The 27,653-nt window shown below is 40.3% G+C and overlaps 1 protein-coding gene across 1 annotated transcript; it reads right to left on the reverse strand.

The window, feature by feature from the left end:
- Nucleotides 1-4,836: 4,836 nt before the first annotated feature.
- LOC145766565 (pelle-like serine/threonine-protein kinase pik-1) lies at nt 4,837-27,653 on the reverse strand. Its single transcript, XM_082578283.1, has 13 exons — nt 27,500-27,653; nt 24,212-24,397; nt 19,619-19,685; nt 18,928-18,986; nt 17,852-18,015; nt 16,371-16,571; nt 15,694-15,812; nt 11,119-11,296; nt 10,602-10,688; nt 8,872-8,961; nt 8,056-8,236; nt 7,614-7,735; nt 4,837-6,623 (listed from the first exon to the last, which is right to left on the reverse strand). The coding sequence occupies exons 1-13, from the start codon at nt 27,651-27,653 to the stop codon at nt 5,733-5,735; spliced, it is 2,499 nt and encodes an 832-aa protein (XP_082434409.1). The 3' UTR covers nt 4,837-5,732.

Below are 27,653 nucleotides of genomic sequence, written 5' to 3' on the forward strand. Positions count from 1 at the left end.
TTGGCATATTTTGAGTGAAGGTAATGATTTGAATGAAGACAAATAATTTTGAGCTGTTTGCTCCGTGGCGCCTCTGACCACTGATCTCATATCAAAGACCAGTTTTTCTTTTTTCTTAATGCGTGACCAATATGACATCACTGTACACTGTGACATCACAATTATTGTTTCTGCGTATTCAGTCGGTTTATCAATTCACTTTTACGTTTAGGTAGTCAAAAGATAAAGTCAAAAGAGAAGCGTTCGTTATTTAGTTAAAGTCCTACTGTCGTGTCGTAGACTAACGTTCAGCTGTTTAGGGCTTAGGCTTATAACGTACAGCTTATTCTCAATGCTTACTGCTTTCTATTGCAGATTATAAATGCCTCGGCTACCAGATCAAAGTTACCGAATTTTCTGTCATCTTGCTACTTTCCTGTCAAAAAAGAATAACTACTGCCTATATATACAATGCCATGTGGTACATGGAAAGACACATATAATTCAGATCGAAAGTATAAGCCTGTTTGGGAGAAAGAGTTTCCATGGGTTGAAAAATCTACTAACAGTAAACAAAAACTTTCTGCAAAGTTTGTAGAAGAACCATTATTCTACCTCGAAAATCTGCTATTCTGCAACATGCAAAGACTAATGAGCACTAGAAAAACAGAGGTGCAGTGTTACAGAATCAGCTTGTGTGGCAGAATTGCAATTAGCTATTTGTATTTGCAGCCATTGCAGCATTTCTTCAATTGACCATATGGGCGAAGTAGTTGCCAAACATGGAAAAAAAAGCAGTATTGGAGCAATAAGTTTGCATCGGACAAAGTGTTCCCGTTTGATAGATGCTGTAGTTGCACCTTGCTTAAAACAAGAGCTGAAGGAAAACATAAAAGGTAAAAAATTCTCACTATCCTCGGATGTTTCAACAAACAAACACTTCTGTGTATGTGTACGCTACTTCTGTGAATCAAAGAAGAATATCGCAACATCACTTCTAAGTTTAATCCTTGTTGTAAGTACAAGAGAAGCACTTCACACTGCTTTAAAAAATTGCTTAGATGACTTTGGTCTACGCTTGTCTGACTGTGTAGGTCTGGGCACAGATGGAGCTTCCAACATGGTCGGGGTACAAAATTCTGTGTGGTTGAGAATTAAATTGGCATCACCAGGCTGCATACCGTTTAAATGTATGTGTCACAGCTTGGCACTATGCATTGAAAGAGCTTTTGGAGATTTACGATCAAATTTAGGTTATCTTCTTGCAGAAGTTCCTGTGTGGCTTCGTCGGAGCTCATTAAAAGGTGAGGAGTATAAACAAATATTTAAAACATGGCAGCCAATGATAATACAGATGATGAATGTGATAACAGTACACTATCACTACCATTTCAAATTGTATGCACAACTAGATGGCTTGTAAGGGGAGAAGTGTTGCAGAGAATCCTATCAAACTGAAAAGAGCTGAAAGCTTACTTTACAAATGACAAATTTGACCATAATGGTCATTACAAAGCAAGATGCATATCTGACATGCTCAACGATGGTATTAATTACTTGTATAGGAGAAACCGCTGCATCAGCTTCTGGATTCAAGGTGGTGTAGAAGGCGATGTTTTGTGCACGTGCACTACTGTAATTACTTCGATGCAGTAGCTGCAATGTTTACCTCTTTTTATGTATTTAACCTTGAATATCCTCAGAAAGCGTCTCTCACGATGGAATTCATATAACGGTACGTTTTGTAATAATTGTATTGTAACCTATGTGTGCCTGTGTGGTTTACTTCACCTTGTCATGACGTAGGAGGTATCGATATTTTGAAGACTGAAACAGTTTTTTACCCTCTCCCTGAAAGGTTATTGAGGTAGAGCCGTTTGCGTCCTTAATGGCACGCCGTGGCCGCCTCTAGGTTTGTCAAATTTGCTCATTTTCCTCCAGCTTGGAGAGTTGGACCTGTTCCGACTTATAAGCACTTGCTATGCACCATTCAAGTAAAATTTTCTTATTCTGTTTAAATGTTATAAATCAACGTGAACTGCCATATCACCGGATATAATCCCATAAGGCAGTGTTTTTCAACCTTTTTGAACTGCGGCGCATTGTTTATATTGACAAAAATCCTACAGCACACCACACACTACCAATCAACTGAACTCCCCCAAAATATACTAAAGAATACATTGCAGGATAATATTGTTCTATAGTCTATACAATATAATGGGAATGTGATTTATCATCTTATTCGTACTCGCTCAGTGTTAAACCGGAGCCTTTTTAGATGGACAAAATAACGGAATCTTGGCATTAATTGCAGAAAGACGAATAAAATCGTTCATTTTCATGTAACATAGACTTATTAAGTAAATGAGTATAATTTCCCAAGGTACATCTAACGATCTCACACGACACACTGGTGTGCCGCGGCACAGCAGTTGAAAAGCACTGCTTTAAGGTAGCCTAATTGTCCAAGAAAGCATCTTGCACTGTTTGCAGGAAAGCATTTTTTACAGGTTCGTGGCGAAGATAAACGCTTAAGGAGGAAGAACCAAAAAACGGTGCAAACAACAGTCATCACCGCGCGTGCTGCGGCTGATAAAGAAAATGGCTGATTTAAAACGTACTCTGATGTCTGCAAATTAATAAACTTATTCATTCTCCATACATTGCCTATATAGTATAGGCTCGATTTCAGTTTGTGTATATACAGTGACACGTTCTTTTATAATACAATTGCTTCTGAAGAAAGCGTTTTTGAAGAATTTCTATTCGCGACAGTTCAGGAAAATCGTAAGTTCGTTAACACCCAATAAGACGCACCTATCCATTGAAAAGAAAAGCGTAACAATTCACTGTATGAAAACGCCAATGTTGGTGTTAATAGCTTGTCTTGAAAAGTTTAAGTCATCATGTTGTCATATTATATACGATGGAGTAAACACTCTTATCACCGTAAAAGTATCTACGGAAATTAGGAGTAAATTACTGTACGCATGCTCAGTACTTTTGCTGCCAGGAAAAGCACCGTAAATACATTTAACGGAAATTAGGAGTAAATTTACGCCAACAAAATACTTACGCTAACAGAAGAAATACCGTAAATATATTTAACGGAAATTAGGAGTAAATTACTTTACGCATGCTCAGTACTTTTGCTGCCAGGAAAAGCGCCGTAAATATATTTAACGAAAATTAGTAAATTACTTTACACTAACTAAATACTTACGCCAACAGAAAAAATACCGTAAATATGTTTAACAGAAATTAGGAGTAAATTGCTTTACGCATGCTCAGTACTTTTGCTGCCAGAAAAAACACCGTAAATTTTTTTTACAGTGTATATATGTTTTGTTACCCCTATGGTGAAAGAGTTTGATCGTGTTAATACGTTTTTTTCAAGCCACCAATGCTGATCCAGAATATATGGCTCAGCAGTTGTAAATGCTGTATTCTTCCCTTAAACGAAGAGTCTACGATTCAAATGGATACGACTATTCTGTAAGTAGAGTTTACTATGGGTCTAAGTTTCATAGTGCATCAATGTGTTGTCAAAACAAAAATGGCTTGGGGTTTAGTGTGAAACTTCAAAATGTTAAAGAAAGATGTAAATTGTTTCTAGTAAATGTTGTCAGGCAAGTGGAAACTCGACTGCCAGCTAACAAAAAAGTTTTCTTTGGCTTGTCTTTACTGAAGCCACACAAAGTTTTGTCACATGTTGGCCGGTCATCTTTCGATCAACTTCCAATGCGGCATTTACTTAATGATGGCAATGAAGATGAAGTAGAAGAGCAGTATCAAAAAATTCTTCTCCAGTCTTGGGCTGAAGAAGATATATTTGAAGGCTACTATTCCAAATGATGCCGTAAAGTTTTGGGCTGGTGTTCCTGATTTCAGGGACAGCAGTGGCTACCCTTCATATCAAAATCTGGCAAGATATGCTTTAAGCTGCCTAACTGCACGAGTGTCTAATGCTTTTGTTGAGCGCATTTTTTCTCATGTTAACGCCATCAAAAGAGACACAAGAAGTAGAATGGGCATAAAAATGCTTGAAGCTATAACAAAAGTGCGAACGACTTTGATGGCAAATGATACCTGCTGCAAAGAGTTTTCTGTAACAAAAGAAATGTTGAGGGAATTTAAGTCTGAAATAAATTACACATTACGTGAATAAATTTGTGTTCTTTTTGAAGTTGATTATTTGTAGTTGGTGCAATTTACACAATTTTTTGATAGTTGTAAATATTTCGTTTCAATTTTCAATTTTTTTTTATCTAATTTTGACCTTGAATTCTTGCTAGTTGTAAATATTTCGTTTGAATTTTCAATTGTTGTTATCTAACTTTGACCTTGAATTCTTACGTTTCTAATTAGGCATATTTAGGGCTTTAAAATCTGGCAACCCTGCTCCCATGCTCATGACGATTGTGTTTCCTGAAATACAAACATGAAATACAAACATTTTTCAAGTCATTTTTTGAATCGATTGCCTTTGAAAGGTTTTCAACTGGTTTTAAAAAAGAAAAGCATTTGCGACTCGCTGCGAAGTGGTCACCTCAAGGCGTTGTGCGCTCGTCAACAGCATGTTGGCAGAGATTTTGTGCAGTCTTTCACGAATCTGCTCAAGTTGCGAAGGGCTTTGTTGTTGTCGAACGGTCGTGATCACAAAGACGTGTTTTCCACTGGCCAGAAATAAACCGTTTTTTTAACGTTAAACGTTATGTTTCTCGGCAGCCGATTTGTAGCAAGAATTGACAGCGATAGACACGTGTTTCGCCCATGAGGCTGGGCTCATCAGTATCGCACCGTATTCTAGTAAACGTTATAATAACGTAAACTGCGTCGGGGATGCGTAGTCAATCAATTTTTCTTGCTGCAAAAGCAAGGAAGTGCCGACTTGACCAGACAAATCAGTCATTTTTACATTGATTCAAAGTCAGCAAACGTTAAATCGATGGTACATTTGTCAATTTTGCTGTCAGCCGAGCCGTGAAGCGGCAGCGAGCATGGAGACAGAACTAGATTTTTAAAAAACACTTATCTCACGATTACGTATATTGGCCAATAAAACTTGTTTTGCCAACAATTTTGAATGAATAGCGGGAACTCTAGAACGAAAATGATTGCACGCTGGCAGCATTCAAGACCAAAGTTTTGCAAGATGGAACTGTCAAAAATAAAAACGACGCAAAACAACATTATCCTGTAGTGGATCTCAACAGGATATCTGGATGGAACTTACAAACTTAGTAGTTTTGAATTTTGACAGGTATTTGAATTTCTTTCACTTTGTATCGTTTCTATTGGGCCACATGAAAATCTTAAAACTTTCCTTCATCCTTTGGTTTTCTTTATGTGAAATGTAACTGACAAATGCTTCTCATTTTATGTTTTCATCTCTGAGATATGATAACACTTCGTTTCGTACTCGGCTTTATACCTGCAAGTCCAATGCCCTTGTTTTCGCATGCCAATACACAGAAAAATACTGCACCAGTTTCAGTTTTACTTCAAACAGTTTGCCATCTCATCTGATTGGCACCCATTTCACAGGTCAAATCAGCCAAGCTTAACAATTCCCGTACTTCATTTGTGAAATGTACTGAAAGCTTTGGTTGAAACACTTGATCAACTTAAAAAATAACAAGCCACAGTCCAGAAACTAGACTCAAAGTTTAACCTACGTTCGAAGCGTATTTTTGCACCATGAGCCAGTTTATTCACTTTGGTGTTTGATCTCGCGCTTTGCACAAAACTTATTTTGAAAAGGTGTCATCTGATGATCCTTCAGTGGGTATTCTCTTAACATCCTGGAAAATTTGGGTGTATGTCTGTCCGTCTTTTAGTTTGTCCATCATGGACTCTTTGACCGGGTTAATGCTCAGCGGGGCAGTCGATTCGCTCATCATGGAATTAGAAGGGTGAAAATGAAAGGAGCTCGGAGGAGTCAAGGGAGTTTGTGATGCACTGTCTATCAGCGACTCCCTCAAATCAGTGGATTCACGGTGGATGTTTGAAGGTCCTGGCTGGCACGGCGATATATCGTCTCCATCCAGATGAGCTCCTTTACTGAACGAAGCCGGCCCCTTGTAGTCGCCGCTGGTGAAGGTACCGGGGGAACAGTCGGCTTGGCCATGCCAGTGGGTCGGCGTCTGATTCTGCTGGCACGAATTGCAGGCACAGGGAGGACGTGGGACTTTGCTTAAGTCCAAGTTGTACGGATTTTTGACTTCTCTATTGGCGGGACAACTGAACGGGCCGGCAGCATAGAGGTTATGATCGTAAGGATGTGGATCATGTGTTCTCAGTGGAGGAGTTCTACCATTCACGTAATCTCTTGGGTAGACAGGTTTGCAAGGCGAAGGGGAAATACGTTGGGGTGGACGAAGGGGCATTCCCGGTGCGACCGTAAAAGGGCTCAAGTGGGGACTTGGAAAAAAGCCATATTGGCCTGGGTTACGTACCGGCAGTGGGAACACAGGGGGCATTTGGTCTGGAGATAAATTGTGCATCCGGTCCCCGGCAGAAGGTCCTTGGCTGTCCGACTCATCGCTGGAAGAAAATTTCATCTTGCCAAACTTTGCTTCTAAATTTGAAGCTGGAGGCTTTTCAGGTCTTTTAACATTGTGGCCGTTTTTACCTGGTAGCTGCGTGAAACAAAATATAATCATTTCACGTTGTGTAATCAAAAGGATACATACGAACACTTTATTGAACAGGTGGTTCCAAAAAGAATTAAACTATAGCGATCTAAGCACACGCCTTGTCAAGATGCGAGCCTGCAATAATGACTGGAGATCTATGTAGTTTTGATTTTGAACTCTATACTCTTGTTCTCTTTGAAATGATGGTTACGAAAAACCAAATTTCTAAAGTGTAATCGCTGCAAATCTCCTGGTTTCATTCTGAAAAAATATAAATCTTTCCATTTTGCGGTATGGCCAGATGCTCTGCGGATTTCCAGCGCAAGAACCAAAATCCGGTTTAATATTTGCATGCTAGTAGCAGTAACACAAAAGTAGACCAACATCACACAAAAACTATCAACTTCTACTAACGATTCTAAGTGCTATCATGCGCAGCAGATTGTTCTCCAGCCAAATTTGAAGCTTGCACGTTGGCAAGGCTTGTGCAATGTGCATACTGCAGTGCATATAGGTTGTCATGGGTTAAACCTATCTAGCTAAGTAAATCGCCCTTTTTGTATTGATTCGTAAAAAAGTCAGATTACTCTAAATAAGGTGGATTCTGATAAATGTGACCTTCGATAGAACAAAAGAAGCAAAAACATTATATATACTTTGAAATGGAATTCAAATTGCCGAAAACCACCCAGGAACCTCAAGTACTGGAGTAAAGTCATCAACACATTCAAGGGTTAACAGAAATAAAAACGATAAAGAATCCGTACATTCAACCTATATATTTTTATAACATGGCAAATACAGTAAGGCGGTGTTTCTTCTCAGACAGCAAATCACCAAGGCATGAAAATCGACTGATTTGCTGTCTGGGTTATGGACTGCACTAACTGGGAAAAAATCCCTAAAAAAACACATGGTTAGGTTCAATTATGATCAAAAGAAGACATTGCTTAGAGACAGAAGTGGCTACTACCAATCTTTCTAGCAACTTACTTCATCCCCCCCGAACGAATGCGGGTCCACAGACTCGACAGGCATCCTGCTCGAGTTGGACACCTCGGATGGATACTTTTGCCGGTTGAACCGATCTAACGTGTTCGTCGCGCCTTTGTTGTCTGAATAGAAAAGAATTCACAAAACCTCTGGGATTGGAGAATAACATTTTGCGTTAACCACTACACTCTGGCAGTTTTTTGTGTTTTTTTAGCGTTCATGGTCAGAAATAGGCTAGTTTTAAACTGACATTTGCCGATTCAGAGCCGAGCACTTAACTCACACTATCAGCGTACAGAAATAAAGGCAATAGGCAAAAACATTCACTACATAGACTGAGATACACAATTGTTATAAAAATTAGGGCCAGTTGATAAACAGTAACTCAACTTCACATTCTCAAGACAAAGCGTAATAGCTTCAGTGATAGTGCAGCAGTTACCATTTGGCATTTGAATGCTTTCTTCTGGCTCTTTGCCGTTCGCCATAGCCACCGTTGTTTCGATCTCGTTTAACTCTGTGAGAGTTTGCAACATTTTCGGTCGTTCCTTTCTCTTCTGGTGGCAACATGCGAGGGCAAGATGTACGAACTTGAAAGCGGGGCCCTCGCTGAGCTTCGGAATCTGAAAGACATGGGCAACACTATTTACCAACGTCATTAAGTGTGTGGTTGGCAGCAAGAAAATGTTGTAGTTGCAAAAATGAAAAGACGTAGTAAAAGTAATCATTCAAGTAACAAGACAATTTACACATAAAAACAGCCTAAAAGAGTTTATAAGCCAGGCTGAATATTGCGAAAATAGGGAATCTTCAGCAAATCTGAGATTACACTTATAAAACTTAACACTTTCAATCTCGGTGACAGGGCATGCCTCATTGATAGAAAAACTCCACAAGTACGTAAAACTGCCAAGATTAAACTAGCAAAACTTTTGTGTCACGAGAATAGAGATTCTCACAATCAATCAACCTGCACAAAAGCTCAGTACACTCCCACAAAGTAAAACAATCTTTTGCTTGTTGGGTCGTCAACACCATCAACTTCGGCAACCGGGCCTGCGTCGGTGCTTCTGAAGGTATGCAGAACCGCCGAGATTGAGTTTAGAAAAAAAAAAAATTGTTTTGCACAAAAGCTTGACACACTCACTACTCACCAGCCAGCCAAGCAGTTTTTTTTTACAATGACAGAGCGTTTGCAGACATTGAAACGATTTAACAATAGCTACTTTTACTGACAGGGAAGCAACCAAATACTCACACGTGGGTCTTGAAGATGGTACAGCTTGGCTTTCGACTTTTCCTCTCCAATTTTATCAACATCATTAGCAACGTCGTCCATGTAGTCTCTCTGCGCGATAAGGAAAAATCGATTCACAATCAAGAAGAGTTTGGCAAAATGATGCTTATCATAACGACACCTTGTCGGAAGCTCTTTTTATCAACAAACAGCACAATACGTTGTCAAGGGGAAAGAGGATGATCTAGCTTTTGTCTTGTCTTATCTAGGTTAATATCTAGCAGTCGATATAGATCAAGTAGCCGGAAAAGCAAAGAAGTCAATCTTTTTGTCAACTTTCAAGCATGAGGTCATGTGCCATGTCAAAGACAAGTGTTATGGGTAGAAGTCGAACTGACGTAAGGTAATTTTAAACGTAGGACAATCACTCTCGGCACGCAGGCTACTTTTTAGTTAATTTTGTTGGTGAAACTCAAAACGCAATTCTCTTTGCAACACAAGCTCACACAGCCGAAGGCATTACGTTCGGAAACTTTACGGACGCGTGAAAGCAGTGACGTCATAATGTAGTTAAAAAAGGTTAGATGTTATCAAAAAATGCAATAGATAAAAAGCACAAAGCATGGTGGCGTTTGTGTGTGTTCAACACAAAAAGCGTACAATAAACTCTAAACACACAACGTGGCACACTATTGAGAGGGAGTGTGGCACCTTTAGAAAAAATTGCGGGTGTGACTCGCACGTATTTCGCGCCTGTACGAATCATGTACGCAGTCTGTAATCTTGTTTGGTAAAGGTGCAAGCCACCAGACAGCAAAATCCGTCATTTTTACATTGATTCAACATAAACAATGATGGATTTTGTTGTCTGGGTGAGCATGCCTTCACAAGAAAGCAGTGCTTCTTATTTCATGGTGTTATTGAAAAGATTTTAGAAATCATTGAATACCTCATCGAAACCAGATTGAAATTATGTAGCAATATGTCGGAAAACCTTGTTTGCTATGAGGGCGTGAATAAGGCTTTATTTCACGTAAGTTTTACGTGCAGTGATGCTACGTCAATGATTCAGTTGCAAGCTGCTGATATCTGCGATACATCTCAGCTGTGATAAAATTTGGTATTTTGCATTAACTTAAAGTTTGCAGACGCTGAAGCAACAAAAAAGGTTGGATTAGCTAAACTAGGCGTCCCATGATCGTCGGCACGATCTCCAGCTGTGTTGCACGAGTGTTACGCAAATGTTGAACTTTTTTCTATTGCTCTAACGCTTAGCGACGTGAAAACAATGTAAAAATGACAACTTTTGTCATCTCGAAAGATATAGTGAAACGTCGCTGCGATTTTAAAACTGGTAGAATTGATAAGTGCAATCAATGAAGGTACGCGGTAATACTGTGAGTGATTGATTAATTATTATTAGATCACCGGCATTTGAAAACGAACGAAAGGTGCATTAAATTTAATCCAACATTCTTTTGAAACTTTTCTAAAATGAGGCATTGTTATATGCAGTAAATCGCATACCATACAATTACACAGTATATTTTAATAAATCTTGCTACCAGAGTAAAGTTAGAACGCTGCCAAAGGTAATTGTAAACTTTGGTATCTAATAACGTTCGTAAAATTTACTAAAAATATCCTAATGGGGTCAACTAAAGTATAAACTTTGAGTAAAACTTTCAATGATTGTGTTTAAAAATATACACAAACGTTGTTATCGTAAGTTTGTACTTCCCAAGGCTTACCAACAAGGGGTTTTCCTTTTGTCTGTCATACGCTCTCCTGCCTGTGTATAGTTCCAGCAACACGACACCAAAGGCGTACGTGTCAACCTGCAAGACAACCTTATGTACATAACCCATACATATTATGTACATAGTAAATATTTCGTGTGAAAATACTCCAGTTGGAAAGTTTTATGATTTCATCAGGAAGTTTTAACCCAGTTCGCAGCATCCGTTCTTTTATATTGATTCAACGTCTACCGGGAACTAAAAAAAAGCAACCGGTCGAACATCAAATAATTTTAATTTTTTTTACAGGCAGTGGTAAAATGAAACACTGGTTTGCTTTTCTCAGTGAAATAGCGTAATTAAAAAAAATTCAAAAGCACTGCATGATTTATATAAATCTCAACAAACGACAATAAAAAAGCAACAATGCTTTGCTAGAAAACATGACTAACTTTATACTTCCAGTATTGCGAATTCGCGATATGCCTCCTTAAAAGATTTTTGGTGTACAAACTTGCATAACGCATACCTCTACGGAAAGCTTTTTCGTTTTAATGTATTCGTTGGCCAGGTAACCCAAAGTTCCGGGTGTGTGTTCATTCCCCAGCTTTATGTAGCTTCCAGTGGTGGCATTGTGGGGCATCTCCCTCGCCAACCCAAAGTCGCCGAGTTTTGCTGTGAAGCTGTTGTCGAGCAGAATGTTTGCTCTGTGGAGGAAAAAAAAGACTTTCTTTGAACACAATAGAATTATAAAATTTGTTATCAGCAACTAACGGGCCAAGTTAGACAAAAATTCCCAAAGTAGTCTCCAACAAGAGGTGAGGGGGTATGATAGCTTTGAAAAGTAAATTTTTAGATAGAGAAAAAACTTAATTTGAAAAAGCAAAATTGCTTGCTGAATAAAATGACGATTTTCTTTATGATAGGGAAATTAGGATTACTTTATGGTTATTGAGTTTTAAACGACCGGGAAAGGGCGGGGAATAAAGTTTCGTTGGAGATTTTTCATCTTCACAAATATTGACACAATCATTCATCTAACATCAAACAAAAAAGGTTCTTAGGAAATGACACTTTCATGATTAAACAAAATTTCCCATACTTTGAAATACAAAATCCCAAACGCATAAGTTTCATTCGCAAACGAAACAAAATCCCATCTAACTGCAGCGACTTCCGGACTTACAAAATTTGATATCCATAGAAAACCAAAACAAAGGCCACAATAGATAATGTTAATCGTCCGAAGCTACATAGGATGTGAAGCAATTAACAAAGATGGCCTTGGCGTAGCAAAAAAAAAAAAGAAATTAAAAATGACGTATCCGAGAAAGGTCCGATGAACATGATACTCTGCCACCTTACCGAGCAGATGAAAACGCTACTTTAGAAGTAATTAATGATAGAGCTTGGCAGAGAATTTGCTTAGTTTTTCCGCAACTCACATAGTAGAGTCGTTTAACGTTTTCACACTTGAAGCTCGTTGTCTTTTAGCCAGTTTTTAAATTTATTTCCGGTTGGTAAACTGTATTGAAACAACCGGGTAGTGCAGTCCATAGACTGTCTAAAAATTGGTAGGGTACAGTAATTTGGCAGTAACTGGTGGAATTAAACAGCCCAATGGCCCGTTTCGGCGAGTCCGATTCGGCGAGTCCGATTCGACTAGTCCGATTCGGCGAGTTCCCTATTCGGCGAGAGCCTTTTTCGGCGAGTGCCCTATTCGGCGAGTTTTTGAAATTTTTAAAAGGAAATTATCGGGTACCGTAGCCTAATTGCAATTGCCGTTTTTACATCGTTTTAACGTCGCTAAACGTTGAAATCGTGCAGAAAGGAATAAAAATAAAATGTTTGAACTATTAAATTAAAATTCGTCATGTTAGTTCAGTTATTTTTATTTTTGACCTTCATATCAAAAACAATACACGTCAACATAGCAAAGGTAGAAGCGACAAAACGCGAACGTTAAAACGTGCTTGAATTCGTCATGTCAGTTCAGTTGTTTATCTTTCTGATCATGATATCAAAAACAATTCACCTCAACATAGCAAAGGCGTAGAAAAAGGTAAAAGCGACAAAACGCGAACGTTAAAACGTGCTTGTGACCGAAGTAAGTTATTGAGTTGAAAGAAATTTGGCAAGGTTGCATCACCTTCAGAAAAATTAAGATATGAAGGAAAAATAAAACAAAGAAAATGTTACAAAAAATATAATGTTTATATATGTCTATAAGTTAGTACTACGGTACTTTTGAATAGTTAAAATCATAGGCGCCTAACTATTTTTTTGGCCGTGGGGGCGAAAGCGTGTTTCATCAGCAGCAACGTAAATTCAGCGAAATGTCACGCAGATGGATGACGTAATTATGTCGCCACACTAGGATTGCTTTTATTGCCACACTCGGAGTTATCGCTACGTTCGACCTACCGTTAATTATTATAAACAAAGCTCGACCAAAACACATGCTTATGCGTCTGCGTTGGCTAGCGGTTGATGGACTGCGACTCTTTAAGCTAAGCGCAACATAAAGTTTAGCAACAAACTAGATTTATTAGCATGAAACAAGAGACGAAAAGGTTTACTAAAAGGTATACTGTAAATGGAATGAAAATACTAACTTGATCATATGCTTGAAAATATACCTGTTGAAAGCAAAATCATTCATGTTTACAGCAATTCAACAGCACGTCACCTTTAATAAATTTAAAAGTTGCTGACATCCGTAAACAGCCCTTGAAAAATAGTTACAGAGAGACGTTTGATTAAGTTTTTGACTTGACATTGCTCCCTTTTCAGTTTTCACTACAATATCGCAACTTATGGCTGACCAGCTTTCAAGTTTCAATTCGCTGTAATACGCCCGTTTTCGTGTTGCAGATGAAACAAAAGATGCGCATATTCCCCGCCTTTGATCGGGTTTCTATGGCAACGGACGTGTGTGCGCCATGCAGTTTGCGCGAGGCCGTTGTTGTGTTGATTATGCCGCTTGTGCGACTGTGGGCAGTGCGGTTTGTACCAGCCCTTGTTACGTTGGTTAGTGGTAACCTCAGGCCGAGACTTCAAGTTCATTTTCACAGCAACCGATTCACTGCCGCGACAATTCTCTGCAGAGGTTTCAACTTTTCAAAGCGACAGCGAGGCTGTTTGCAAGCGCATTAAGTTAAACGCACGATGCGTCTACGTAGCAAATTATGTTGTTTTTGGGTGCATTCAACATCTGATGACATTGAATCGACGCAAAATGGTAGATTTTTGCTATGTCACAGGCAGCAAAATTAGTCATTTTTACATTGATTCAACGTCTGCAGACGTTAAATCAACGTAAAAATGACAAATTTTTTTGCCTGGAGTGGGATTGTAGCATCGCTACTCGTTCTAGTGATTATTTACTGCGAAGCTGTTGCGGTTTGCATTTAAAAATGTTTTCCTGCTGCTTATCGCTAGTTCATCTATTGTTTTATGTATCAATACAGCATAAAAAGTTGCTCCCACGCGGAAATGTGCGTGGGGGCCTGGCCCCCACGGCTTAGGCGCCTATGGTTAAAATGATTAGTTTGGATCAACAAATGTGTGACCTACACTCCTACAGCTTAGATTGAAAGGAAATTATCGGGTAGGCTACCGTAGCCTAGTTATCCCGACCAGCAAAAATTTGTTCCAAGAATCCAGTTAGCCTAACAGTTCATTTTTACATTGTAGTAACAGAATGAAAAGGCTAACCAAATGTGTGGCCTATCGTTTTAACGTCGCTAAACGTTGAAATCGTGTAGAAAAGGGTGCTTTTGCTGACTAGGATACTTTGAAACTGAGAAACATTCACAGAAGCCCTACGATTCGTTGCATTTTTAAGATAATGTATTCAGACGTTGATTCAACGTACAAATGAAATGTTATGCTAAATGGGTTCTTGGAACAAATCGTAGGGCTTCTGTGAATGTTTCTCAGTTTCAAAGTATCCTAGTCAGCAAAAGCTCCCTTTTCTACACGATTTCAACGTTTAGCGACGTTAACACGATAGGCCACACATTTGTTTAGCCTTTTCATTCTGTTACTACAATGTAAAAATGAACTGTGTTCTTGGAACAATTTTTTGCTGGTTGGGATAACTAGGCTACGGTACCCGATAATTTCCTTGCAATCCAAGCTGTAGGCCACACATTTGTTGGTCCAAACTAATCATTTTAACTATTCAAAAGTACTAACTTAGTTATAGACATAAACATGATCTTTCTTTTTTTTTTGTAACATTTTCTTTGTTTTATTTTTCCTTCATATCTTAATTTTTTCTGAAAGTGTTGCGACCGTGCCTAATTTCTTTCAACTGAATAACTTACTTCGGTCACAAGCACGTTTTAACGTTCGTGTTTTGTCGCTTTTACCCTTTTCTACACCTTTGCTATGTTGACGTGTATTGTTTTTGATATCATGATCAGAAAGAGAAACAACTGAACTGACATGGCGAATTCAAGCACGTTTTAACGTTCGCGTTTTGTCGCTTCTACCTTTGCTAGGTTGACGTGTATTGTTTTTCATATGATGGTCAGAAATAAAAACAACTGAACTGACATGACGAATTTTAATTTAATAGTTCAAACATTTTCTTTTTATTCCTTTCTGCACGATTTCAGCGTTTAGCGACGTTAAAACGATGTAAAAACGGCAATTATAATTAGGCTACGTACCCGATAATTTCCTTTCAAAAATTTCAAAAACTCGCCGAATAGGGCACTCGCCGAAAAGGGCTCTCGCCGAATAGGGAACTCGCCGAATCGGACTAGTCGAATCGGACTCGTCGAATCGGACTCGCCGAATAGTAGCAGACCCGCCCTCAAGTGCCACACGTGAGAAAAGAAGCCGATGAGGTTTGGACCTGTATCGTTTTTGCAGCACGTCACGATAACACTTGCTAGAGTAAATCACACGTTGCCTACCGTACACGACAAGGTACCAGGGGGATATTTGCAGGAAGTCACAAAACGAACTGGCTAAATAGTAGCTTGAACAGAGCATATACGAGAAAAAAGCTGTAACGCAGCCATAATAAAATGTGCTGACTGCTGAACCAACATTGGCACATATCCAATCAGATAGTTGTTGTTAAACTCACGTTTTTATGTCTCCATGTATGAGCGCCTTTGATTTCGTTGTGTGAAGGAATTGCAGTCCTCTTGCTGCCCCGCATGAAACTTTAATGCGGACTTCCCAGTCCATGGGAGGAGACCCGTTCTGAACAAAACAATTCAAAATAAACCGACGATTTCAAGACTCTTCAACGTCAAGTAGACTTCTAATAAGAATTTTTAAATCTCGCGATTGTGACAAAATGGTTATGAAAATATTCGCAAGAAACATGCAAAATTTACTACAATCAAGCAACTGTTGATGATTTTTTTGTACAGTAACTTATCTCAAGACAGCAAAATCCGTCATTTTTACATTGATTTAACGTCTGTAGATGTTGAACAAAATGTAAATATGACGGATATTGCTGTCTGGGATTGATACCTTCCACTTAAACCACCTTGAAAAGTGGTGAACAAACGTAAGGAAGCAATGACGCATTCGCACAAGTCGTGTCGATCAATTAACCTTGTGGTGACACGTTCAATGGAAGAAACATCTTCGGCGTTGATTTCTTACAATGAAATAACGTGACCGAGAGGCTCCGGCAACAGCAATTGCGAAATGCCATCAATGTGACGTAGCAAAACACAAATTGATTGATATGTTGTGACGAAGCCGTGACAAATCAACTAACAACAGTAGTAGGCTATTGCCACATACCAAACACTGCAGTCGGTCTTGCAAAGAGCCGTTTTTCATGTAAGCATATATCAAGCAAGGATCAGGGCCGTCTAGCGACCAGCCATAGAGATCTATCACATTCGGATGGCGGTATTCTGCCAGGTAATTGAGCTCGTTACGAAGATCTTCGTGCTGACGATGCTTTTCGATCAATGAAGTCGTCAGTTGATTGTCCTTGTCCTACGCATGTCGACAAGTTGAAACAAATCACTTCACAACCTTACATGTGCAGTGTGCACACCAGCCAGCAAACCTGTCCTTTTTCACATGGTCAGTCAGCAGACGTTAAATCAATGTAAAGAGTTGTTGACAGCTGAACCTAAAGCATCAGACGCGAACTATATTGACGTCATAATTGATGAACGCCATGTTTTATTTTTGTATTGCACTGGCCACTTTTTACCTGCACCTTGTACACTGTATGTACAGTGTACAGTGACATGCTCAGAATAAACCTTTTGTTAACGTGGTGGCAGCGGTGAAATTCGAACTCATACCATCGACATGATTTCCTGACTAGTACTTTCTCAAACAACACAAGCTCTGTGATTGCGGATAAGATTCTCTCTGTCGGGCCGAATTTAACACAATCGGGAATTCCAAGGAAAAAGCTCAAACATGTCACAAAACCCACTTTGGATTTTTAGATCGGCAGAATTATTTAAAAAAATGAGATTGTGTAATTCACGAAACAAGTGGGAGTTCAATTCAGTAGACTACTTCTTTTTAAATCGCGTTCAGGTGCAAGGATACTTCGTGGCTTTTGGGCAACGTGTTTTTTCAAGAAATATCAAGACAAAATATTGTCACTTGCCTTCTACACTTCAGCATTGTTTTTACACTAATTCAACACCGTAGACCTTTTTCAATGTAAAAAAATCCAATTTTAACTGGCGAGGTTAAAAAGTCATTATTGCAAATTCTTGGTAGAGGATAACGTTCTGCAAACGTCAATCTAATATAGTTGGTTTCGAAACAGTTTTATTTGGAGATAAAATAAAAAGAATTAGCTTGTTGAAAATTGTTTATGAAGCTATTGAAATTATATATATATAAATAATGTCACAAATCCTCATACACATCATATCTTGCTGACATAACGTCTGAAGACGTTAAAAAAACATCTTAAAACGTCGTTCCTTGAGACGTTTTGATGGACTAATTTGCTGTCGACAGGCACTACCATTTCTTTAATGATGGTGCGTATTTCAGCAAGATACGTCTGAGTATCAACACGCGAACACATGGAAATGTGAAGTCATGATTTATTTATTGTGCTGACGTAACGTCCAGTAAACGTATGAAAACATAACCTTTCTGTCATTTACAACAAAACATTCTTTTGAGATTAATCAGCACACAAAATTTACTGCGACCTTGGACTAGTTATCACGACAGGTGCAAAACACTGTCACTGGCAATCATCTGGTGACAAAAACAACAAACGAGCAGCAACTCACTATTTTGAGAACTTTGCAAGCGAATAGCGTGTTGTTCAGCATAACTTTGTAAACTTTTCCAAAAGCACCAGCACCAAGTTCCATGTTCGGACTAAAATTGTTCGTTCCTGCCTTTATGACGTCATGAGAAAAGTGTATGGTGTCGATTCCGCGCCATGACGGGCCTGTGACGCATCAATCAGTGTGAAAATAGGTAGTACGCCGACACGACTGGAGATAAAGATCCGGCAGTCCTCATGCTGCTAACATGTTATACTGCAATGTTTTTATATAACGTTGAATCAATGTGAAAAGGGACTGATCTGCTGTCTAGGGCAATGGCGGTACGTGGAGGTAGATTTGGCCACCGTCGGTAACGGGAACGATTAAAACTGGACTACTACGACTATAGAAACGATAAACGATTCAAGTTATTCAGGTTTGTGTTTGTTTCATAACCGAATTAGAGGTTATATTCCCTGAGGTCATAGAGCAGTGGACATCCTTCAAATGCTGTAATTTTTTTTACAAGCTCACCCAGTCATCAACTCAGTCTTTTTGACATTGACTCAACGACTGAAAACGTGGAATCAATGTAAAAAGCGCTTTGGTGAAGATATTTATTTATTCATGACTGCGGTTCACTTACAGTAATAATTAATTTAACTATCAGACTAATTATTGCCATCATCATTATTAGACACAAGTTTAATCTCACATGCGTGGATACAATGTGGAAGAAATGGTTAAACTTTTTCAGCAGAAGCCAATTTTCAAAAGTATATACTGAACTACGTCCGAAACTTTTCGTTATTGAGCCAGAAACTAACCAGACAACAAATCAGTCGTTCTTTACATTGATTCAACGTCTGTAGGCGTGATTTGTTCTCTGGGTATGCACCACCAGATACGCAATGAAAAGCAAAACTATTTGGACATTTGTGCATTTCGTTGTCAATGCCACTTCTATTTCATTCGGCCATGTGTTTCGCAACCATGCCAACTAGTTTAAGCTCGGAGGAAATTCCCATTTTGATGAATTAGGTGGGAACTTTTACAAAATAACAAACATAAAAAACATCATTCCTAGTTCCTACCTTTCGAGTTTTGAACATTACTTCTGTCCACTGAGCCATCGTATGAAGAAAATCCCTGCCTGCAATAAAGCATAAATAAACATAACAACGGCTCAAATAATCGTCCAACAAGTGAGTTGTTTAAGCTTTCAACCTTGTGGCCATCTTTAAATGTCAACATGAACTTAAGTAACGCCCTACATTTATACTTCATGTCTAGAGAGGAATGTCTACACACAAAATGTATCTCAAACTGTAGACATATAGACCACTGTAAATGACGTAAAATTTGATTTAAAACGTTTTCTGACAAACTACAAATGCACTGAAGCCAGGTACACTATGAGCAAAGTATTGGCATACAATTGCAGTACGGTACTTAACACATTTCGATTTTAATACAGTGGTCAGTAGTGTTGCAAAAAAGTCCTCACAATCAAAAATCTTCTTTGCACGTAAAAAAGTGGTTTATGCTTCATCCAAAGTAAATGCATGCACAGTTGCACAGCGGAGCCACTTAAGAGTCGTTCAAACTACCATGAAAATTTATTGTCTTGATTTCGTTTCAAATTGCAGCTTTTGCAAAGATTTTTGTTTCAATAAAAAAAGTTATTTCAATGACTCTACAAACTATTTTCAATTCTATTCTATATAATAGCCTATACATATCCCGATTATATATATGCATATTGCATAGGCTATGCTGTATTACCTGAGCCATGTGTAAGATTCGAAGTTGTTGTTAGGTACATGATAAGATGGGAGGGATTCTTCAGTATCTAGCACAAGCATAAAATACCGTAAAGGCTTTAGGTTTGGAATATATGTTTCAGCATGAAAATAAATAAAACCAAACCAAAAACCAAACCAACAACCACCATGTTCTTATGAATGAGTTACCGGTACTTTCTACTACAAAAATTTTACATTGAGAAATATTCAAATGTGTATAAACTTATTCTTAGCATACTTTTTCATAACTCGAAATAGTTTTTAGTAACGACAATGATGCAGCTTCACCCGTATATCAGGCAGAAATACACCTGGTTGTTTTAAAGGTGAACTCACTTAAAATAAATATGGGATGGACGACAAGTGGCTCCTCGTGCCCCATCCTGTGAGTAACATCTGCACCCAAGCAGATGCCAAACGAAACTTGTCAACCAAGAGCCTCCACCCGGACGGCACAGCTGCAAGGGGCAATGGACAAGTTCAGACGCCCCACCATTCTGCAGCTCAACATAGAAGGCTACACAACAAGCAAGATCAAAGTTGTGGAGCAGCTTGCCCATACCAACCGGGCACTCGTCATCCTCCTCCAAGAGACCCACTGCACCTCTGCAGATAGGCTAGCTATTCCCAACTACACGCTAGCCGGGTCTACCTTAAGCAGGAAGCACGGCATTGCCACGCTTGTGCATGAGAGCCTGAAGTGGACCTTTGTCGACCAATCTCCAATTGATGCTGAGATTGGGTGGGTGTGCAACTGTGCATTTGTATCTCAGACTACAACATCGTTAACATCTACAAGCCCCCACCCTCGCGAATGTTGCCACCATCCCTTCCAACGTTCCCCTCCCCCAGTCTCTACGCTGGCGATTTCAACTGCCAGCACATCGACTGGGGCTACAACAACACAAGCAGCGACGGAGAACTGCTGGCTGACTGGGCCTCTACAAACCATCTTGCCCTCCTATTCAACCCAAAGGAACCAGCCAGTTTCCACTCCGGCCGCTGGGGAACAGGGACAAACCCTGACTTGGCCTTCGCGAGTGTCGACAGCTCTCTTCCAGACAGACGTGTGCTTGAGAAGTTCCGCGGTCCCAACACCGGCCGTCCCTCATCATCGCCCCAAAACTTGTGGCTCCTGTCCCGAGTTCACCGGTGAAGCGATGGAACTTCAAAAAAGCCGATTGGAATCAATACAGCCTCCTGACCAATGAGTGTGCTGCAAAGTTGCCATCACCTGAAACATGCAACGCAGACGGGGCATACCAGGACTTCTGCAATGCCATAATAACTGCGGCAAAGGCCACAATACCACGTGGCCATCGAACCAGCTATACATACACCATGCTGGGACTCTGAGTGTGAAGCTCTCTATCGCTCCTACCTAAGCGCCACAAGTGGTGCTGCTTCTAACACCACCGCCACCAGACTACTTGAGCGGCTGGACACAAAGAAGCTTGAGCGATGGAACGAAGCTGTCCAAACCATCGACTTCTCACACTCAAGCCGCAAAGCATGGAGCATCATCAACAACCTCACTGGGCGCTCAGCAAACTCCCCTCGTCAGTGCCCCGTTTCTGCTAATGCCATCGCTTCCCAGCTAGTGCAGAACGGGGTCTACAAGACAAAGGACCGCAGGGCATCCCGCCTTGTTGCCAAGGAAGTATCTGCCCTTTGGCGAGTGGAAACACCACAAGAGGAAGCAATCTCTGGAGACTTCACTCCAGAGGAATTCGCCACCACCCTCCGCCTAGTGAAACCACACAAATCTCCAGGGCCGGATAAGATCTGCCCTGAGCTTGTGCTCCATGCTGGCCATGCCCTAAAGTCCTGGTTACGTAGATTCCTCTCTTCCTGCCTGCACCATCTCACAATCCCAAAAATCTGGAGAAGAGCTTTAGTAGTTGCAATCCCTAAGCCTCACAAGCCACCAGAGGACCCAAGGAGTTATCGTCCGATATCCCTCCTTTGTGTTCCTTTCAAGATCCTCGAAAGACTGCTGTACGCACGCGTCAACCCAATCATCGACCCGCTCCTTCCAAAAGAGCAAGCTGGGTTTCGGCACGGAAAATCCACCGTAGATCAGGTCACACTCGTAACCCAAGACATCGAGGATTGCTTTGAGGGAAAAAAGAAGGCCGGCGCTGTCTTTCTAGATCTCACAGCTGCCTATGACACCGTATGGCAGGGGTGGCCAACCAGTCAGAGACTAGGAGGCTCATTTCTTACTGTGTTAACCGCAAAGAGCCACATCATACACATTGGCAGTGGTGTAGCCAAGAATTTAGCGGAATGACCCGTTTCGGTGAGTCCGATTCGGTGAGTCTGATTCGGTGAGTCCGATTCCTATTCGGTAATTTTTTCAATATTTTCTTTTAAATTATCGGGTACCGTAGCCTAATTATCATTGCCGTTTTAGGGTTAGGAATTAGGAGTTAGGGTTAGGGTTTAGAGGTTAGGAACTCACCGAATCGGACTCACCGAATCGGACTAACCGAATCGGACTAACCGAATCGGACTCACCGAATCGGACTCACCGAATAGTAGCAGACCCAGAATTTAGAAAGGGGGGGGTTTTGACGGCCGGTGGGCAAAGCCCGACGGCGTCTTTGCCAAAGGCGACACCCAGTGGCGGGGGGTCTGAGGGGCCTCCTCCAGAAATTTTTGAAAAAATTACTTTGAATTTGGTGCATTCCGAGAGCATTTTTAACAAAAATGTGGGTATATAAATATTCCTGTAAAATGGTGCTGTCTGGTGGCATAGCAAAAGGATAAGATCATGTTTTCTTGGGCATTTTTCGGTAATAAAGCTAAGTCTCTATGTTTTCTTGTTGCTAATTTCTAAAAAACACAAATACAATATGAACAAAAGAGCCGCATAATACCGGGCAAAGAGCCGCATGCGGCTCGCGAGCCGCGAGTTGGCCAGGCCTGCCGTATGGCATCGCGGCCTTACTTGCAAGCTGCTTCGCCTGCTTCCTGACCGACATATGGTTCATATGATTATGGAACTTGTCAGGAATCGAAGCTTCACCCTCACCACCGGTAGCTCACGGCAAAGCAGACTTAGACGCCTGAAAAACGGCGTCCCACAGGGATCGGTCCTGGCTCCACTTTTTTTCAACATCTACACCCACGACCTGCCAACTACGATCTCTGCAAAATATGCTTATGCGGACGACCTGGCAATTCTCCACTCCACAAAGTCGTGGGAAAATCTAGAAGACACCTTGAGCCAGGACATGAAAACTCTCTCAGCCTATCTCCAGAACTGGCAACTGAAACTCAGCGAAACCAAAACTGTGGCAGCAGCTTTCCACCTCCATAATCGGGAAGCTGATCGTGAGCTACACGTCCAGAACAGCGGAAAATCCCTGTCCTTCTGCCCTGAACCAAGATATCTTGGGGTGACACTGGACAGATCGCTCAAATACCGCCACCATTTGGTGTCACTGCGCAAAAAACTCACATCCCGCGCTGCGCTACTCAAGTGCCTGGCAGGCTCTAGCTGGGGGGCGAGGGCTGACACTTTGCGTATAGCAGCCTTGCCCTTAGCCCTTGTCTAAATGTCTACTCTTCAGCAGAGTAGGCTACTGTGCACCTGTTTGGTGCCGCAGTGCTCACTGCCATAACATCGACACTGCCATAAACAGTGCCCTGCGCACAGTGACCGGATGCCTGCGTCCCACACCACCAGACAATCTCCCCATTCTCACTGGCATCCAACCCGCTGAGCTTCGTCGCAAAGAAGCCACTCTGTCCCTCGGTCGACGGGCACTGGAGCCTAACCACCTTCTCCACCACAAGATCTCTGCTCTCCCAAACGAGCACCCCCGTCGACTGAAATCAAGACACCCATTCGTGCCAGCCGCTCAACTTCTTATCAACGAAGCTGATGTACAAGACATCTCTGCGGCTGCTTGGGCAGACCATAAATGGAGTTCTGAATGGAAGTCAAGCGCCACCAGACTCTATTTGTTCATCCCCGACGCCTACACACGCTCCATCAGTCTAACACTACCAAGACAGGCACGGGTGCGCCTCAACCGTCTCCATACGGGCGTCGGGCTTTTCCGCTCAACCATGCACCAATGGGGAATGGCCTCTTCCTCCTGTGAATGTGGTGCCGAGGAACAGACCGCAGACCACATCATCAATGACTGCTCCATCTTCAAGCCACCTAATGGAGTGGAAGGTCTGCGTGTCATGGATGATGAAACCAAAGACTGGCTACTCTCTAGTAGCCTTACAGTGTAGTCCGGGAAAATCGTGAATCTGGGGTGGTAAAAGGATAGACCCTCAGCCCCAGACGCTCACACGACAACGACGACGACTTAAAATAAAACATTGCGAGGAGACATTTTTTACATGCTTTTAAATACAAGTTTACAAACAGAACAGACATATATACACAAAATAACCAAAAGAAAGGACCGTCAGCACAGAAGAACTGATTGATTATCTGATCTGGATGCCTGACATCAGGTTTCTGTCATAACAGCATCAATAATTTCACCTTTTTCGTCAAAGCTGATACATTAAGCAAATAAGCATGCCACCACTATGAAAGACTTACCGAAATCTTTGAGATAGGCTTCTGCCAAGTGAACTAATCCAATTTCTGTAAGGATTTGATAAAGATGCCGAATCCGTAACATCTTGTAAGAACAATCACGCAGGAGGTTGTCTGTGGGACTTCCGTGCATCTCAAATGAAAGCTTAAATTTCTTGCTGTGAGTTTCATCAAAACCAAGTCGTTCAACTAAACAACAGTACATACTTTAAGTAAAGTCTACATTAAAATCGGTTTCATTCTCATCAAGTACCATGCCAGGCTTGTACCTGGGTTGTGAAGACTTTTGATGTAATGGATGAGAAAGTTGACCCTGTGGTTGTCTTATCTTTCTGTCAGTATGGAAAGGTTGTGCAACTTTTGCTGTGTTTATATAACTTGCATACTTCAAACATGTACAATTGTACATGCTCTTGGCAAATAAACCATTATTGATATAGTGAAGGTTTAATTGTTATGAAGTATCTTATGATGACAAAGCCAAAATGAAACATGTTGTTGATAGGTGTTGAATTGACAATCTTTTGAGTGCTGGTCAGTCACTTAATTACAATTTGACTAGATTCTCATGATGTTAACACTCTGAGCAGTATTGACAACATTCTAATACTTTACTTTCCCACAAAAATAATCACAGCAACAATGTTACAAAGTCGCTAAGCTAGAGCAGTGTTTTTCAACCTTTTTTGAGCCACGGACACGTTATGCATTAAAATAATCTGACGAAACACTAAACGAAATTTTATAATGATACAATAAAATAAACAACACAACAACAATTCAGTTACTTTTAGTTTTTGTCAGTGCAATATCTGGGCCTGTTTGGATAATCACAAAGTTGATATTCGGGCAGAAATTGCAGAAGACAAACGCGAAGCTGTTGTGATTTTGATTTTCGACCGGTGTTAAATTTGGGAAAGATTTCACTGTTCTACACTGAGAAATATGAAGAGTTACATCCCTACAAAATGTCAATCTCAGTGTATTTTACTCACTCAGTGTGAAAAAGCCAGATTTCTCTGGCTTTTTTTATTTAATAAAAAAAGCCTAAGGAGTTAAAAACAGCCAGATTTCCAAAATCTGGCTTCAAAAAAGCCAAATTGGCAACCCTTCCGCCAGCTGTCACTTTCATGCCTCACTAATTCTCTTGTCTCAACGTAGCCTACAATGCAATTTGCAACCTGCTGTCATCTAGCACTTGTGTTATGTAAGAGTTTTACACGATTACGCTATCAGTCACTACTGCAGCACGTATCATACAAGGAAAACGGTACCCGGTCAGTTGGTCGACAGGACAATTGGTCGACAGACAATTGGTCGACAAGACAGTTGGTCGACAGGACGTTACGTCGACAGAACGATTCATTTTAGGGTTAGGGTTGGTTAACTAACCTTAACCCTAACCTAACTCTAACTCTAACCCTAACCCTAAAATGAATCGTCGTTGACCTAACGTCCTGTCGACCAACTGTCTTGTCGACCAATTGTCCTGTCGACCAAATGTCTGTCGACCAATCGACCGTGCACCAGGAAAACCGGGGCGTGTTGTCACAGGTTTGGGGTTTTTCGATTTGTGCTTTTGCTATATACAATGCAAGTGATTTGGTTATATCATTTGTACACTGTCCACTTACACTTCCTTTTGCCACTAGTTAAACTTTTTAACCGCAAAAGGATTTCAAGAAAATCAACATTTTGTAAAAAAAAAATTGTGACAACACGCCCCAGCACGGGGCGTGTTGTCACAAAGCATGAGGCGTGTTGTCACAATTTTTTTTTTTACAAAAATTTGATTTTCTTGAAATCCTTTTGCGATTAAAAAGTATAACTAGTGGCAAAGGGAAGTGTAATTGAACAGTGTACGAATGATATAACCAAATCACTTACATTGTATATAGCAAAAGCACAAATCAAAAAACCCCAAACCTGTGACAGCACGCCCCGGTTGGCCTTACAAAATCAAATTTTATTACGTGGAATTTACACATTTATACAGTAAACAAGTTGAAAGTAATTCAACAACTGCTTTGGGTCTTGTTTCCTTGCTTTCACATATCGACCAAGGGTTTGGTAGTTTATGCCAAATTTTGCTTCTACTTCTCGTAAGCTGTGACCATCATCACAGCTGTGACAACTCGCCCCGACATACGCAGTCAGACAAAAGTTTTAATGGCGGCTAGAAAAGGCACGCTATTAACTTCTAAAGTGTCAGCTAAACACCTAACATAATAAGCTATAAAATTGATTTCATACTTGCGGTCAGACTGCTCTTACGAAAGCGTCACACAATTTTGAAAAGTTAGTGAAATTTACATCGATGACCAAATTTTTGATAATAATTTAATTTAAGGTAAACCTGCTGTCTTTTCTTGACTTTGCTAACCTCAAAATGAAGATGACTCTTAACGAAGCACGTGCTACAAATATAGACTCGAAGCAGTAAGTGCAAGTACAAAAAAATTGCTGTGACAACACGCCCCTTGGGACAACACGCCCCGGTTTGCCTTACTATATGATTCATATAGTTGTACACTCGACAATGGTATATTATTTGCAGATAATAATTAATTTGTTTTCAAAAATTTTTTTTAGACCAATTAGGTGAAATTGGATAATTTCACATGGCACACCTGACGATCTCACACGGCACACTAGTGTGCCGTGGCACAGTGGTTGAAAAACACTGAGCTAGAGTGTGTTTGATGAGTGATAAGGTAAATAAATCCTCCACCAAGGTCAAAGAATATTTATCTCTTTTAAGTTCAAGAAACTTACACAACGATATAATAATAATGGTGTTGCAAGCACAGCAGTGCTTTTCCACCTTACATGATATATTTCATAACAAATACATATATACAAGAGAAAAAAACAAATTAGAAGATAGCCTATGGATTAAATTTATCTGAATATATGTTCTAGTACACATTACACAAGTAATAAAACCAAGCACAGTACATTTCCTCTGTTATCAACAGTAACATTTTGATGACAAAACAGGACCACTGGACCACTTTATGTCTGTTTGGGTAATACTAAAACACACAGCCATTTATACATGGGTTTGTCACTTAAGGAGTTAGAAATGTTTTTTAGAAGTGCATGTTTTCTAAATACCAACCAGTGATAGCAGTCTATCGGCACTTGGCAGTCTGTGTGTTCTATAGTTACATGACAAAGTGACTTCCCAATAAATTAGTTTATACTGTTACAAAAAATTAAAACATTGCAATTAAAACAAAATTTACAGATGTCCATCCATAGCAGTAGCCTAGTTTCCATGATACTCACTTAATTTTTGCCAATATCCTTCATTTTTGTGAATAGTATAATCAATTTGTGTACACAACTTTTCTCTTATAATAGGTGGTATATCATCAATTAATTGCCGTGATGAATAAGGAATGCTTGCAGTGCTATCCATAGTCGGCCTTAAACTTGCCAT

This window comes from Aplidium turbinatum, chromosome 3, assembly GCF_918807975.1.
Source record: "Aplidium turbinatum chromosome 3, kaAplTurb1.1, whole genome shotgun sequence".
Lineage (NCBI taxonomy): Eukaryota > Metazoa > Chordata > Ascidiacea > Aplousobranchia > Polyclinidae > Aplidium > Aplidium turbinatum.

Bases quoted from the DNA above. Each gene is read 5' to 3' on its own strand.
- LOC145766565 (XM_082578283.1), bottom strand. From the start codon at position 27,653: ATGGCAAGTTTAAGGCCGACTATGGATAGCACTGCAAGCATTCCTTAT. The intron at 18,016-18,927 runs GTAGGAACTAGG...GATGCGTCACAG, and splicing joins TAATGTTCAAAACTCGAAAG to GCCCGTCATGGCGCGGAATC. The intron at 11,297-15,693 runs GTGAGTTTAACA...TTTCCTCCACAG, and splicing joins ATACATGGAGACATAAAAAC to AGCAAACATTCTGCTCGACA.